This window comes from Hydractinia symbiolongicarpus, chromosome 6, assembly GCF_029227915.1.
Source record: "Hydractinia symbiolongicarpus strain clone_291-10 chromosome 6, HSymV2.1, whole genome shotgun sequence".
Classification (NCBI taxonomy): domain Eukaryota; kingdom Metazoa; phylum Cnidaria; class Hydrozoa; order Anthoathecata; family Hydractiniidae; genus Hydractinia; species Hydractinia symbiolongicarpus.
The window spans coordinates 19,202,695-19,218,640 of NC_079880.1; the positions used below are offsets into that span (position 1 = coordinate 19,202,695).

General features: G+C 33.1%; 1 protein-coding gene across 1 annotated transcript; it reads right to left on the minus strand.

Annotated features, from left to right (window-relative positions):
- Positions 1–5,512: 5,512 nt before the first annotated feature.
- Positions 5,513–13,797, minus strand: LOC130647486 (glutamate receptor ionotropic, NMDA 2A-like). The gene is made up of 3 exons (XM_057453356.1): positions 13,215–13,797; positions 8,527–9,008; positions 5,513–8,353 (listed from the first exon to the last, which is right to left on the minus strand). The coding sequence occupies exons 1-3, from the start codon at positions 13,506–13,508 to the stop codon at positions 7,444–7,446; spliced, it is 1,686 nt and encodes a 561-aa protein (XP_057309339.1). The 5' UTR covers positions 13,509–13,797; the 3' UTR covers positions 5,513–7,443.
- Between the last annotated feature and the right edge of the window lie 2,149 nt (positions 13,798–15,946).

Sequence of the window (15,946 nt, forward strand, 5' to 3'; positions counted from 1 at the left end):
TGTCAACTAACATTGTTTTTTCTTGTTGATCAGGAATGTTTTTAATAAAAACCACGTGTCTAAAGATAAGTTAAAGCTTGCCAGTGGCAAATTTGGAGTATGCTAGGCTAATCGGGTGGACGTATTTATTTTTTTGCTAAAAGCCTTATCGGTCACATTTAAAAAAGCAGTTCACTCACATAAAAGCCTTGTTGAGTGCGTTTTTAACCCTATTCGGTCCGGGGATTTTCGAACATACTATGACCGGGGGGTGGGGGGGGGCAAAAAAACCCCACCTCAATAACTTTATATAGGGTTGTTCAAATGGAATAAAACTTGACACGCTTATAGTAAATCATAAAAGGAACAAAATGGCAGCAATAAATTTTTGCTTGCGTCAGCACATTTTCTGTGACGTCATCAGAAGCTTTAAATTTGTTAAAAATGCCACTATCTGCTTAAAATTTAATTACTTTTGTTCCAGAGCGAATTTTTGCATTCTGTTTAAAGTTTCTGAAAGCTAAATAAAAGTTAATTAACATATCTTCCGGTTTTTACGTGGATCGCATAAAAAATTGCCAAAAAGTGTCCGAAAATCCGTTTTTTCAGATTTTCGGAGAAAATCCGACAAAATCGGGAAATCGGATTAATCACGTGTCCAAATTATGTAAAATGATTCTTCTTAATAAAACAAAGTTGTGTTGCAAGTTTCAAGTTCTAAGGATAATCCTAACAGAAGTTATTAAATTTTCCCCATTATAAGGATTTCATAGAGATTTTTAAGGGTAGTTTCCAGTAATGCTAATATCAAAGCCTCTGAAAGGTATGGGACCTAGAAATTTGGCATGCAGGTGTTTATTAGATAATTATTGAAACTCAGTAAGTTTAATAGCCATATAACATAGCAATAAGGAGCTATTAAAAAAAACCGGAATCCGCCCCCCCCCCCCCCCCCCCCAAACCGAATAGGGTTAAAATGCAAATATCATATTAAAGTCTAGCGCATGCTCATAAGTTGTATGGCGTCATGTGTAAGAAACCACCTTTAAAAAGTTAGTGGCGATTTTTAATTGAAGTTTTCTTTTATTTATTTTCTTTAAATAAATTAACGCTGGCAGAATAATTATGTAATTCATGAATGTTATAAACGATTACCTAATATATGAATCGCTCTTGTGATGAATGATTTCAAAGAAACTGTAATGGTATAAATTACATTTTTTTACCAATTTTTTTTTAAAAAAATAGGTGGAGTTTGATATTCTCTATCAACTTATAAATATGTAATGAGTTGTCGGTAGTTCGCTTAACACCTTCTTCACATCTTTGAATAGGCTATTGTTGTAAAGGTCAGGTTGCGAAAAAATCTTTTACGAGTAATTTTAGTTGTTCGTTTTTCACGATGTGTACATGACTTAAAATGTCCGAAACTCCCCTCCAGGATGGAGAAACTTAACAAAACTTTGCACACGTGCTCATCGATACCTGCTGCAAATGACTTTGTCACATTTTATGTATATTTTGATTATTTAAAGAAAAAGACAGGTTAAAACACAAAAGTCGCAAAAATGCCACTATATGTCGCAACTTGCAACACTATATGTCGTAAACGCCACTATATGTCGCAAAAACGCCACTATTTGTCGCAATCAAAGTTAACACTATATGTCGCAAATTTTTTTTAGCGAAAAAACACACTTGTGGCGTGGGATGAAGCAACGCTTTTGTTAAGAGCACTAACGTATGGTTAGTTTACCATTCTTTTAATAAGGTGGCGGAAAAGTGTATAGTCTTAATAATAATAATCTATACTTTTAAACATTTGAAGATATTATGTTATGTTATGTTATGTTATGTTATGTTATGTTATGTTATGTTATGTTATGTTATGTTATGTTATGTTATGTTATGTTATGTTATGTTATGTTATGTTATGTTATGTTATGTTATGTTATGTTATGTTATGTTATGTTATGTTATGTTATGTTATGTTATGTTATGTTATGTTATGTTATGTTTAGGTCTTTTGTTTCATATTTTGTTTAGCAGAACATGTATATAAGATGTTAACTCAAAAGTCAGATTTTTTGGTAACTTTGATTGTATTATTTTTCACTAGTAAACCTGGGTAAATAAGGCCTTTGATACTAAAATTAAGAACAAAAATTTAAAATCAAGCAAAAAAGAGGTAAACGCAAATGCAAATAAAACCATGTGCCCTTTCTCTGTATTTATCTTAATTTACCTTTAAAGCAGGGGTTCACATGACAATTAATTTGGAGGGAGTTTCAGTACCAAATTTAGGCCACGCACTTTTAATCCTTATAATGCCCTGTACACACCTGCTAAGTTTCAACATCAAATTCGTACGGGAAATAAGCTTTTTGAAAAAAATGGACATATAGTGTCAATTTTGTATTTTCTTTCGACATATTGTGTTACGACATATAGTGGGGTTTTTTGCGACATATAGTGTTGCAAGTTGCGACATATAGTGTCACGACAGCAAGTACCATGTTGGTTACTGAAAAAATGTTCTTCTTTGCTGGAAGACTGATGGCATCTAGTCTGTTACAAGGTCGAACTTCACCAGCGTTTTTAGCTGAATGATATTGTTCGTATATATCAAATGCTCTGGATATACTAGTTACTAATTTGCCCCTCGGGCACCAGTTTCTTCAGAGAAAATAAATAAAACAGGTGGGGATTTATTATATTGTTTTAACCAAGAATATATATGAATAATTTGTTTGTGTATTTAAATATATAGCATATTTCAAAATAATTCAACTTACTCACCTTTAGATCCTAAATTGTAAATCGAAGGAGAAGTTTTAAATACATACTGTTAGAAGATGATACTCTGGACATGCCTCAAGGAATTGGTTATCGAGGACTGTCACCCAAGGGGAAATTGAAAAATCGTTTTAAAATTGATAAGTAAGCAATTTTATTGGTCAATTTGTGTCAATTTTATTTTTTAGGTAGTACTTTAACAGATTGTTTACTTCAAATTTATATGTGCTCTTAGTTAGACTGGAAAGCGAATATTACACCAGAATAATTTTCCTCCCTTTTGATGCCACAATACAGTATAGCTGGGACAAATAAACATGAAAAAGAAGATGTTTAAAACAATTTCTGTGACGTGGTAGTCAAGTTATTATGATGGTAAGTATGTAATATCGTATTACTTCTTTATCATATTACTTCTCTATTTTTTTATAGATTAATTCTGGTATTTTATTAAAATTTTAAGTTTTGCGGCTACTAAATACCAAGCAGAGCACATTTATTGGTTGATTGCTTATTAAAAAAAATTGCATAATTAATTTAGAAACCTGAGACCTAAAATTGGAGGAAATTGTAGAGTTTATAACCGGTGCTGGTAATCTTTCTGCTGATGGTTTAGGACAGCAAATTAAAGTTACATTTCTACATGGTTGTGTACAGAACTGTAAATGTTTTCAAATCTTTTCCACTTGTGAAATTCAGTTATTTTTACCAGTCCATGTTTCAACATATGAAATAATGAGAGAAATAATGATAGAGGGGAATAAGAAAAGCACGTGGGTTTGGTCACGTCCGATGTGAAGTAAATGGCACAGAAAAACGAAATATTTTTTTTTATATTAGTTTGACATTTTTTAAAAAAAGGATGAAGTCTTGACTGTTGAGAACTATGTACAACTCGATTTTCATCATTTTCACCGCCCTGTTTATCAAATCTATTCTTTTGTAACAAGCGGTTATCGAGGAAACTGTTTATTCAATTTAATTTTTTTGTCTACCACACCTAGGAAATCCATTTCTTGTTGGTTTGTCATCCAAAAAAACAAGAGTTATAATGTATGATATCTCAAAGTTCAGAAATAACTCTTCGCTGCCTTTATATGAATAATTCTTCCTTGTCGGAGTTCCATTATTGCGGTTATATTTTTCACGAAAAGCATGATAAAAAAGATGATCTGCATATTGAAACAGTGGAGTCGTCATAAGTGGAGTCATCATAAGTGGAGTTGTCATTCTCCAAAGACAAGACTGAGTTCAGTCAAGCCCCCTTGCTGACAATAATAGTATCAAATTTAATAGTTATGAAAAGTGGCCTGTACCAGGATCTTGTTACAATGGCGCAGACTTGCCGAAAATGTCATAAAAACCATGGAGGCTTTTGATGGAGCTTAAGCGTGGTAAATATTCCTGCCTGGCCGGAATACATGCGTTTTATTTCGGCAATTAGTCATAAAATAAAACTATTTTGTTTTTGTTGCCAAAGATACAAAAACAATATGGAAAGCAAAAGGGCACGCTTTAAAAATGGTCATATTGTTATGGACCAAGTTATGTATTGTACCAGTAGGAAGCAAAGGGTATAGGGACATAGATTAAGGAGTTTACTTTATAGCTTACTCTAGTCTAAAATTTACTACTGTCTTCTTGAAATTTTGAATTTAACTCTGGGTTTAAAAACATTATCTAAACATACTAAATTATCATGCTTGCAAGTAATACGTATGTGCAGTATTCAATTATTATATGATCAGCATAAAATTTAATATGTAAAAACCGATAAAAATTGTAAGGATGCTTCGAATTTAAATGACTACAAGAAATAAACATCATGACAAAACAAAAAAATTACATAAAAGAATTTGTATATGAAGAATATGTTTTCTTTATTATAAAGTATAAGGTTATTTATTCATGTTACTCTTGTTACCTCTCAGGTTTATCAACAGTTTTTTTTAACATTACATGATTGAATTTCCGCGCCCGAAGGCGTAGGAAATTCTTTAAAACCGTCGTTTTTTTCTTTCGGAGCATTTTTTGAGAAAAAATCGACCCTGGGATTTCACGTTCATCTGAGAGGAGGATAGTATTGAACTGACTAACTAACCCTGTCCCAAATGGTCAATTGAACGTCACAGATTAAAACTTCGTACCCAAGCTCCCTAAGCACTGGGAAATCATCTAACTGATGTTTCAGGCCAAAATTGGACAAAATTTGGCACACTTAACAAAAAAGCTATGCTGAACATAATGGTGACATCATAATTTTGATTTCTTGTTACCTAAATGTCATTTTAGGCGAAAATTGGTCCAAAAATTAAAACTACTTTATTTTTAAAAAGAATTGGCACAGTTAACAAAAAAAGTATGCTGAACATGATGGTGACATCAAAATTTTGGTTTTTTGTCACCTAAATGTCATTTTAGGCCAAAATTTGTTCAAAAATTAAAACTACTTTATTTTCAACAAAATATGGCACAGTTACCAAATAAAGTATGCTGAACATGATGGTGACATCAAAATTTTGTTTTTTTGTCACCTTAAATGTCATTTTAGGCCAAAATTTGTCCAAAAATTAAAACTACTTTATTTTCGACAAAAATTGGCACAGTTAATAAAGAAAGTATGCTGAAAATGTTGGTCACATCAAATTTTTGATTTTTTGTCAACTAAATGCCGTTTAAGACCATAAACGTCTCAACCGCAAGACTTTCAACCATGAATGATAGGCTGTATTTTTTGTTAGCAATTTCTTTTATAATATGAGTTTATTATGAAGCATTGCGTTTTGCTTGCGGTTGTTATAACATATAATGTCACTTGTGTGCTTTATCTTCAAAGCTTCATGCACCAAAACTCTTCGAATGTTTGGCACGATAACACAACGAATTAGTAGGTTGTCATCAAATATTTTGGTAGCGAGCGGAAATTCTTAGAGGCCCCAGGGCTTCTTGTTACACATTGGTTCCTTCTTGCTAGTTTATATTTGTTGTGAAAAAATGTGTTTGTCTTAATGCGGCTCAACCCATTCTGACAACCTGTTCTTGAAATTTTGCATTGTAAACAAAGTTATGGCCTCTAATGTATATATAATTACCAGTGTAATAATTATAATTACTCATGCAATAGATGTAGTTTTTGAGTATGTCTAGACAGAAAATCATCAATGAAAAAAAAAATATTACAATTCTGTCGTTTTTCTAGAAATCAATAAGTGCCGTTAAGACTTCCAGGTCGATAAAATTTTGACTGTTTCCATTGATAGGATACATACGCAGCCATTGAAATGCACGCCTACTGGATTGAAGCTCGTGAAAGCTCCTTATTACGGTTGATACGATGCCGATGATTGACTGACATGGGGCGAATTACATCGCGGACAACAAATTTCGTAGACAACACCACTTTTAAAAGGCATATGAATTTGGTTGTTTTAGGGAAGGTACAACAGTTTACAACTTTCGTAACGTTAAGATAACTTGACATAAAGCTTTAAACCTAATACACATAAACATAAAGCTTTCTCAAATCTATCTGTCAGCTTACCGCGGTACTGGATAATTATCATCATCATTTCTTCCTCCGACTTTCCTATTTCGCTTGTTTGATGATTGGATCACAAAATGACGATGGATACTGGTTAATATGTAATATCTTTTTAGCTTTCTCTGAACCTTCGTGTATATATGACCATGTACTACAACTCAAATTATTCGATATACCTGACACCACTGAACATTTCTATTGGATGGAAGTTCATTAATGAACCTGAGTCCGTCTTTTTGCTATACCAAGTAGATTCTAGCAATCCATTTTGTTTACAGCAAACTAACATATCTAAGAACGGCAATATACCGATCCTTTCATTTTCAACTGTAAATTTTAATGATGGATGAAGATTGTTGATATTATGTAACACATTATAAATCTATCCATTTATCCATCTAACCGTTTGCAAAAGGTGGGGCAAAAAAGCTCCCCATCGGCAAACCATTTTTTTACCACTTAAAAAAGGCTACACACAAACTCCTGTGACTTTTGACACTCTAAAACGGTTTTTTTTTTGAAGTACAGTAAATTTCATACAAGATCAACCAGTCTGCCCTACCCAAATGCGAGACTCTCTGCCACAAAAGGGTTTTAAACTTAGTTGATCGCCTGAGAGTCAAATAAAATTATCGCTACGACCGAATTTTAGTAGGTAAAAAATACTTTTCAAACATTTGCGCTCGCGTCCGATCGCAAAAGCACCTAATAATAATAAAGAAAATAATTTACAAAGAGGTGGCAAGCCACCGCATGATGAACTCAACCTATTAGGTCTTTGGAAATAACCTAGAGGTTGTAATCCTCTAGAGAAAATGCCTCTAAAAGCACAATTCTCCCTTTTTACAAGGAATTAAAAAAAATATAAAAAAAATAAAAAGGACACAACACATTTGAAAAGATGAACAGAACTTTAACCAAGGCAGGTAGGTTTCGACCCATATCTCTGAACCTAAGTACCCTGGATGTCTAGCAGGGTCACCTCGAAGAGGTCCGCGGACGGTCATCAGCAGAAACTAGACATCCCTATCTTTCTAAAGTAAACTTTTACCACTTTCTGTTCAACTGTGCTATTCTTTGTTTTTAACTCAGGTAATAAGTGGAGTCGTTACTCTCCAAAGACAAGATCATGTGTGATCAAACCCCCCTGCTAATATTTTTTTTCTATTAATAGCAAATGATAACGACAATACCTTTGGATCAGTTATTCCCAGAAAGTCATCCGATCTCTGGTTATTGACTTCGTTTGCTGTCAATTTTGCAGTGTATGTTGACATAATTACAGTCATGGAAACAGCAAAAGCTAAGGACGATAGACGCCCATAAATGCTGATAGGATTTCTGCCTCCGATATCACGCTGGAATACTAAGCCTGTGGAATATGCAAGGACATCACGCCAGGTAAAACGTTTTTCAATCTTTAAACCACGTGTGGTGACATTTTCGAAGAGAAACAGCATAATTTGAAGTATTATGCTTGACGCTGCTATTATAATAAGTAGAAAATCATCCAGAGGTTCTAAAAACTCATAGGTGATGAACGATAACTTTTTTAGTGTAGTTCGGCGAATAATGGAAAAGTAACTATATTGATAGCCTTTTGAAAAATCAACAACTTTAATTCTTTCAACTGTAGGTGTAAGTGCTTGTATGCCAATATCTGCGTTACCAGAATAAACTTCATTGATAATACCATTCCAGGTGCCATTCTTAATGGCTCCGAATGCTCCATCCTCCGCTATATAAAGTTCAACGTTAACCTGCCATTCCTTCAAAATTAACATAAATAGATCCACTGCCATACCGGAACAGCATGAAAAATTCCATTTTTTATTATTTTTACTTGTGTCAGGAACTCGACATGGTATGCCAACAACGCAAACATCATTCTCTGGCTCAAATGGCAGCAAAACGCAATACGGAGCACGTAGAAGACTAACAGCCCTCCATGTCTCTGTGAAAAAATTTATTTTTAAATGAGAACATTCACCTCCATTTTTATTTATGCTTGTATATAGCATCGGCAAGACTTTAAATCTAAAAAAAAGAATTTTCTCAAAAACAAAAAGCTTTTTGTTTACTAAAAAGAGGTCTTATGTTGCCACTCGCACAAACTCTTTTTTTAAACACTAATATTAGGTACACTTTGTACCGATGCTAATAAGAAATAACTTATCTGTATTCCGGGAATTCGATATCTAAGAACTTACATATTGCTTAAATCATTTTCCTGGAGTAACTTTGTAACTTTTTTGGTATCCAGTATTATGTCCTCATGTACGCTGTTGGGAAGATTAACCATGTTTAATTTTGGGTACAAAATTTTCATTTCTTTGAAGACATGGACAGGTATGCCTGTTGTTATAAATATAATTCTTTTTATTGCAAAGCGCAACATTCTCTCCAATACCACATTTGCGTCCAGAACTGATAATAGGAGCAGCACCATCTCAGGTTTTTCAAGGATTTGCGGTATGTTGTGTAGTATTTGATCTTCGTATATTGAATTGCAGACAGATTTTACATTACTTTCCTTGAACTTTGAACGTAAATGGTTTGTGATTGTATTATTACAATCTTTATATACAATGACCAACAATCGCTTTATGGAAATATCCTCCATAAGTTCTTTCAATTTGTCACTATGACTTACACCAAAAGACGCAGTATGTTCCTGTTGATCATTTTCAGCCTAAAAAAGATGGAAGACATTCAATACAGCACCATTAGGAGAGCAGAATCTCATGCACAACAGATAGTAACTAACACTGGTAAAATCTTCAAATAAACCAGACAATAATCGTGAACATTAACGGGAAACAATTTTATCTAAGTTAAATTAATTACCATGCAAGTATAATTGCTACAAATAAAGTATCCGAGAAAATAAAATGAAATTATGTATATGGTATAAGCTCAATACGAGTTTTCACTTTTGCCAATGATTGCAAAGTGTTTAGTTTCTAATATTTTAAGACTTCGTGTTACATTACCAAAAGCTATACTTTTGGCAAAAGAAAAGCTTAACCCATCTAACATCGTAAACAAGATTATAAGGCTAACTGTAATCATTTATGTTCAGTATATTAATTTTCAAAGCTTTTCTAACGCTCCTACTGTCTTCTGATTACCCACACTTATGGCATAATTCGTTTTTAAAAAATAAACAAATAAATAAATGAACAAACAAGTAACAAACAAACGAAAAAAAAAAATAATGAGTGAAATCTCAAAATGAGAAATGTTTCATCTTTGTGGGGGGTCTAATCAAGACTTGGACCACAATATTTGGTAAGTTCTTCTTCGTTCAAATTCCTTTATATAAATCGTACTTACATACAAATTTTGGTGCATGTAATTTATGAGGTATTTTATAGGTCTTTTGGATTCTTTGTGGGGGGTCTGACCTTTACTTTGACCCAAGTATTTTGGTAAGTTTCCGAAATACCCAAAATTAAAACTTTTATCAAAAAACGCACTAAAAATAAATGACCCAGTAAGAATAGAGGAAATGGGACACAAATGAGAGATGACAAGGGAAATATAAAGTCAGATTCAGAGGCGATAAAAGAAGTGTATACACAATTTTACCAACAATTGTTTATAAAATAGATAAGAAAAGAAAAGTCACAAAAATAGCAAAAAGTGAGGAATATTGTGAAAGAGGAAAACAAGCAAGAACGAATAAAAATCAAGATTAAAACAGTAGAGGAAGTGAAAAAACGATAAAAAGAAGAAACACTGGAGACTGTGATGAGTGCTGTAACGAAAGAAATGAAAGTTGAAACTAAAACGGTTACTGGCTAACATTATATTGGAAACATTGGATTATCTCAACAGTGTTAAGAAATGTCAATTGTACAGAAAAAACAAAGGACAGAAAATATTAATGAAGAACAGAACAGGGACATACTTGACAAGTATGATAGGAAAGATTTTTGAGAAAACAGTATTAGAAGAAGGACAATAAAAATTAAGAATAAACACCGAACGGAAGAAGAAAGGAGAGATCGAAAAAAGATAACTGGCTGGCAATAATGGCTGTTATTGACCTGGACAGAGTTAAAAACGTGGGGAAACGAGGGACATTCTTTGGACCACAGCTTTACTGTAGCAGCCCCTAAAAAGTAGATGAGATGGGAGAAGTTTCATATAAGACTGTGATCTCACCGGACCTGGAACCTGAAACCTTGGTATATGTAGACGATATAAGGATTATAGGGTTAAAAGAAACAATAGAAAAAGTAAGAAAAAATCTGGCTGAAAATGAAAGAATAAAAGACTTGTTTTTAACACAGACAAGACAAAATATATGTTAATCAAGATAGAAAAGGAAGGAAATCAAGTGAAGTTACAATAGAAATTACAAAAGGTAGAATTGAAGGTAAAAAAGAGTATAATTATTTGGGAAATGGAGTTAAAAAGGAAGGAACAGTGTGTAGGCAGATTAAGGAAGTTGAAAAAAGGGAACAGAAGGTTAATTAGTCAAGTTTGTAAAATAGGGAAAGAGGAGCTAGTTGGAAGGCTATCAACAGAAACTAAGCTGGTCTTGTTCGAAAAAACGGTTGTTAGTCCCCTAGCTTACAATGTAGAGATCTGGAAAGTAATATTAGAGCGGCAGATGGAAAGGCTGGAAAGAGTATAAAGTACCCTAGCGAAGAGTTTAGTGAATGTGCCAGAAACTACACCTTACTTGGGATTGATGGAAGAACTTTGAATATGGACGATGGAAAAAAGGATTTGCTAGTAGAGACTGATGTTGTACCAACACATAATGTCATTGGATATTGATAGATTAAAGGAAAGTATAATGAGAAAAAATAGACACCAAAACCCAACAAAAAAATTCGAAGGAAAAAGTACACTAGTGAAATGGGAATAAAGGGAGCGTGGAGGATTGGAAATGATGGACATAGGACATAACATGGGAAGAATTAGTACTTGTGTATGTGGATAAAAAGAAACTGCAGAGCATATAATACAGCACAAAAGAAGAAATTTGTGCCGAAAGAAAAATATAGCAAAAGAATCGTTAAAGGAAACAAACAACATCAGGAAAATAAGAGGAACAAGACGTATGATATACGCAAACAACCTCGCGAATAAAGTTTACAAAAAGCTGTCTATCAAATTGGGATTTTTGTTACGAAGTTAGACACGACATATTTTACTATTCAGATACGCAATAATATTTGTTACACACTTATTTTTCAAAATTGATTTGTGAGACCTTTCTGAACGGAAAATTCCTCAAACTTTTAATTTTCGATGGGTCCGTCTTGGGTGAACCGACTGACAGGAAGAAGAAAGACCACAAACCCACAGACCCCAAAATTTGCGAAATTCATTAATTCAGTTAATTCTGCCTACATTCACTTTTAAAAAGTTTGGTGGAAACACCTTTATTTACTAGTTAGTTAAACAAGTGTTTTGAACACTTGTCTTATCTTTTTAAAAAAGAAAAAAGAAAAAAAAAGTAAAAATAGTTACCAAGATGAGATTCGAACACACGACGACTCCCGTGTCGGTGCTCAGAGAGGCAAAAATTTCCATTCTTGTAGGACACATTTGCGTTTTAATACAAGCTCACGAGCTTGTAACAAATGAATGGATTCAAGAGTACATTGAAAGAAGAGACAGAAGGGAAATGGAGCAAAAATAATAGAAAGAAGAAAGAAGAGGAGGAAAGAAAAGAGAGAAGAAAGAAGAACAAGAAAAATATTTTAACATAATTAAAATAAGAAAAAAAAAGAAATTAGCCTTGCACCTAGTCACCAATAAGAAAAGTGAAACAATATAAAGCTTGTTGGAAACAACAAAGTGAAACAATATAAAGCTTGTTGGAAACAACAAAGTGAGCGATTTAAAGGTTTAAAGAAGTTCTAAGTGCTAAAAGGCATGGGTAGGAAGCCGTGTGGTGAGCATGTTAAGCGTGGTGCCGCGACAGTGTTTGTTTTATGTATCGGGTATGCCACCACTTCTATGATATAAAGATTTAAAAACTATTTCAATTGTTCTTGGTTTAAAGGGCCGCGCTTTTTGTCTCTTTGTACTGCTAAAAGAAAATATGAAAGAAAGGAAGGGTACTTAACTGAGATTTGCTCGATTGGCTTTATGAATTGCAAACGGTCTAACTTGTTGTAAAAATAACACATTGACTCATTGGAATAAAGAAGAGAACAAAATTTATAAATGCTTTAAAAATTAGTTAAAATCGTCGTTTAAATGTATACTTTAACCAATTGGACAAATCAAGAGAATTATCAAATACTTTGTAGTTAAGATAGTTATTTTAATAATTTTATATTTTTTGTTGGACACACAAAAACGTTAAAGACGAAATTGTGTAACATGTAAACGGTGACAAGGAAGACACTTTATTACCACCACCTAAAACTGACTAAGTGTATTTTAATCGACTGGATTTGGACTTTGCAAAAACATAACTACATGTTAAAACATTGAGATCTCATCTCTTTAATAATAGCCGTCGTCTGTCTGTGTGTCTGCAAAAGCGGCGTCCCGTAACGGAAACACGAAATTTTTAAAATGCACACGAATATCAAAAGCGATATATTTTTATCCACTTTGTTGCCATGGCTAAGTTTAAAGGACGCGCAAACCCGTGGATTTATCCACAGGCCACCGACTACTAGATATATATTACCTGATTTACCTTAGAGTGAGAATCGATTCTGCTTTAAAAAAATTCAAAATAGGTACGGAAAATGTTAATAACGACAAAAGGATGAAGTGGAGAGGCACGACAAAACATACACAACATACCCAATTTTTATCTATATTTTCTTTGTTTCGAACCTGGTCGCGACGCATTATGTATATAAAATTTATATGTTATATCGACATCATTCATAAGAACTTTCTCTTTGTTACTTACCTTTAGTGTATTCATCGCAATTGTGCTTATACTTTGTCCACCATAGGCGTCCAATATATTCTTCTGCCGTTCATCCACCAGATAAATAAACTTTGAATTTGATTTGTAGTGCTGTGTATAAGAAGAAGAAAGTGATATTAGTCCATTAGACACGTTGCCTAGGGATATGTTAAGTTTATTCGAATACGAAAATGGGTATCCTGTATTGTGACGCAGATTTACATAAACTCCTTTTGCGCTACTCATTGTAATTTGCGTTATTATTACCGCAGCTAATTTAATTACGTTATCCATATCACACGAGATAATTAATTCCTGCTACTAATGCCACTAGCATTGCTGGATTTTGAAAGCGGTGAACACGACAAAATGTAAATATATACAGACTTTCAACTTGTACTTTGAATCGACTTTTCCATTTTCACCATTTTTGACATGCGATGCAAGATATATTTTCCAGAAGAGAAGAAAAGCATATTCAATCCGATTAATCTATAGAAATTTCCAAATAACAAAATATTTAAATTTAACTTTTAGAGCCATGCCCTGGTAGAAAAGAAGTTTAATCATGCATATATCATGCTTTGGATTTGTGTATGTAAGATAAGAACAATCCGTAGCAACAGGTGATCTGCATATTTTTTGTCTGTTATACAAAAATGAAATAAAACAATTTTATTTCTTTTACATGTGTGTAAAAATCATTCCCGTCTGCCATCTCTTTATCTCTTTGTCTTCTTTATGTCAGGTATTATATTACCTTTTTATAGATTACCATTCCTTTACAAATCTATACAGAACATGTGGAAAAGAAAGATGGAGAGACTAATTCTATTGGGCAGTTGGAAATCACAATAACAACCTGAATTTTCTTTGCAGATGTTTTAAATTAATATCAATCAAAACATGTGGTATGACCTTACTACTTTTTGAACTTTTTGGTGTGGATACGCCTCGAAAATATTTAGCAAACATTACTAACTGATACATAATTTTAACCAGTTTATACGGAAGAAAATAGACTTAACGACAGGCTTCATAAATTTATTTTTATAAATTAAACATTAATTAATTAATTCATAAATTTATTTGAAAACATTGAAACAATCAAACGATGTATTTTTTTAACAAAACATGGATTTTACAACCCTGTCACTGGTATTTGTTTAAACAATAATTCGTAAACTCGGTCAATAGTTTTGACCTTGGGTTACACTTCCCAGTACAGGTAGGCAAAACAGTTTATATTGTATTCGTATGCCATACCAGCTGAAATAAAGTTTACTAAAACATTTCAAAATACATCCCATCCATAAAATTTAAATCAATAAAAATGTTATTGATTAGGTCTGGCGAAAGAAAAGGGTTGATCACTAAATTCCCCTAAAACCTAAAGTTTGCAAGATATGAAACAAAAATCTCAATATATAGCTAAATTTAAATAGCTAAATAGGTTTGCATAGTCTTTCTGCCAAAGGTTGACATAAAATGTAAAAAATAAACAGTTAATAACACATCCAATATAGCCTAGTGCCCTTTTAAAAAAAATTACCAATTTGTAAGTATATTGTATACGGTCCTTTCTCGCCAAATGTTATACAAAATGTCAAAACAAAACAGTTTGTGAGGAGTCAATCCTAAATTAGGAAATATCAGTTTTTTCACCAAATTTCATGTTGTTCTTACCAATAAAATAATACACAAAATACAGTCCACCGCAACAAAAGTTTATATGAAATTAAAATTACAACTAAAGAAGTGTGAAATCTAATTGGGCGAAAAAAAATTTTTATTTTGCATATGGCTTACAAAAGTTAATAGGAAATGTTAAAAACAACGCAACTTGATTCATAACATTAAAAACAACAGTCTACCTTTAGTACATTTTATATCACTTTTTCACAAATGTCTATTAGAATTTATTTTCAGTGTAGAACAGGCCTTACAGTAATAACCTCGGTATCACGTTGTCACGTGATTTTTAAGTAAAAGGGCGGATGTTTCAGAAATTTAATCGATTAGCTTTCAATAACTCAAGGTCACGCAATTGCATTAGAAATGGACGAAGCTTCTGATAATAACGTGGAAGAAACTATTATCAACAGCCAATCTGCCCCATAAACGTTAAACGGAATGGAACAGTTTGACCTAATCAGAAGCTACATGGACAAAATTTGCAACAACAGAGTACACTGAAAAACATGAAGGTTTCAGCAAAAACAGAATCGTGGAGACATATAGATTCTATTCTCCACGTTTCGGCGTTACGCACACCCAACTAACGTCCTCGTCGGCACCTATGCCAAAAAAATCCCAATCACAAAGCTTCGTTTTTCTAAGAAAACCATCTCCACCGTCTGGGAGTATCGGTAACCATAACACACCTTATTCTGCACAATCAGCGTACAGATTTCAAGATTGTTTGCAAGATCAATGTGCTTCTGTTGTGGCTGGACTGGACACTGGAAAAAAGACTGCCAAAACGTTATCGGCCATAAGCAAGTCTAAAGAAAAGACAATAGATAAGTGTTTAAATTATGATAAGCATATTAGAGATAAGGAGAAGCACGAATTTTTTTAACGTAATGATACGTCTGGAACTAGAGTTAAGGATAGGCTGAATGAAAACTTAAAATACTGGCACACCATCGGCTGCAATACGACTATTCACAAAATTATCAAGCAAGGCTGTACTATTCTTTTATTTACGACACCACAAAAACAAACTTTTT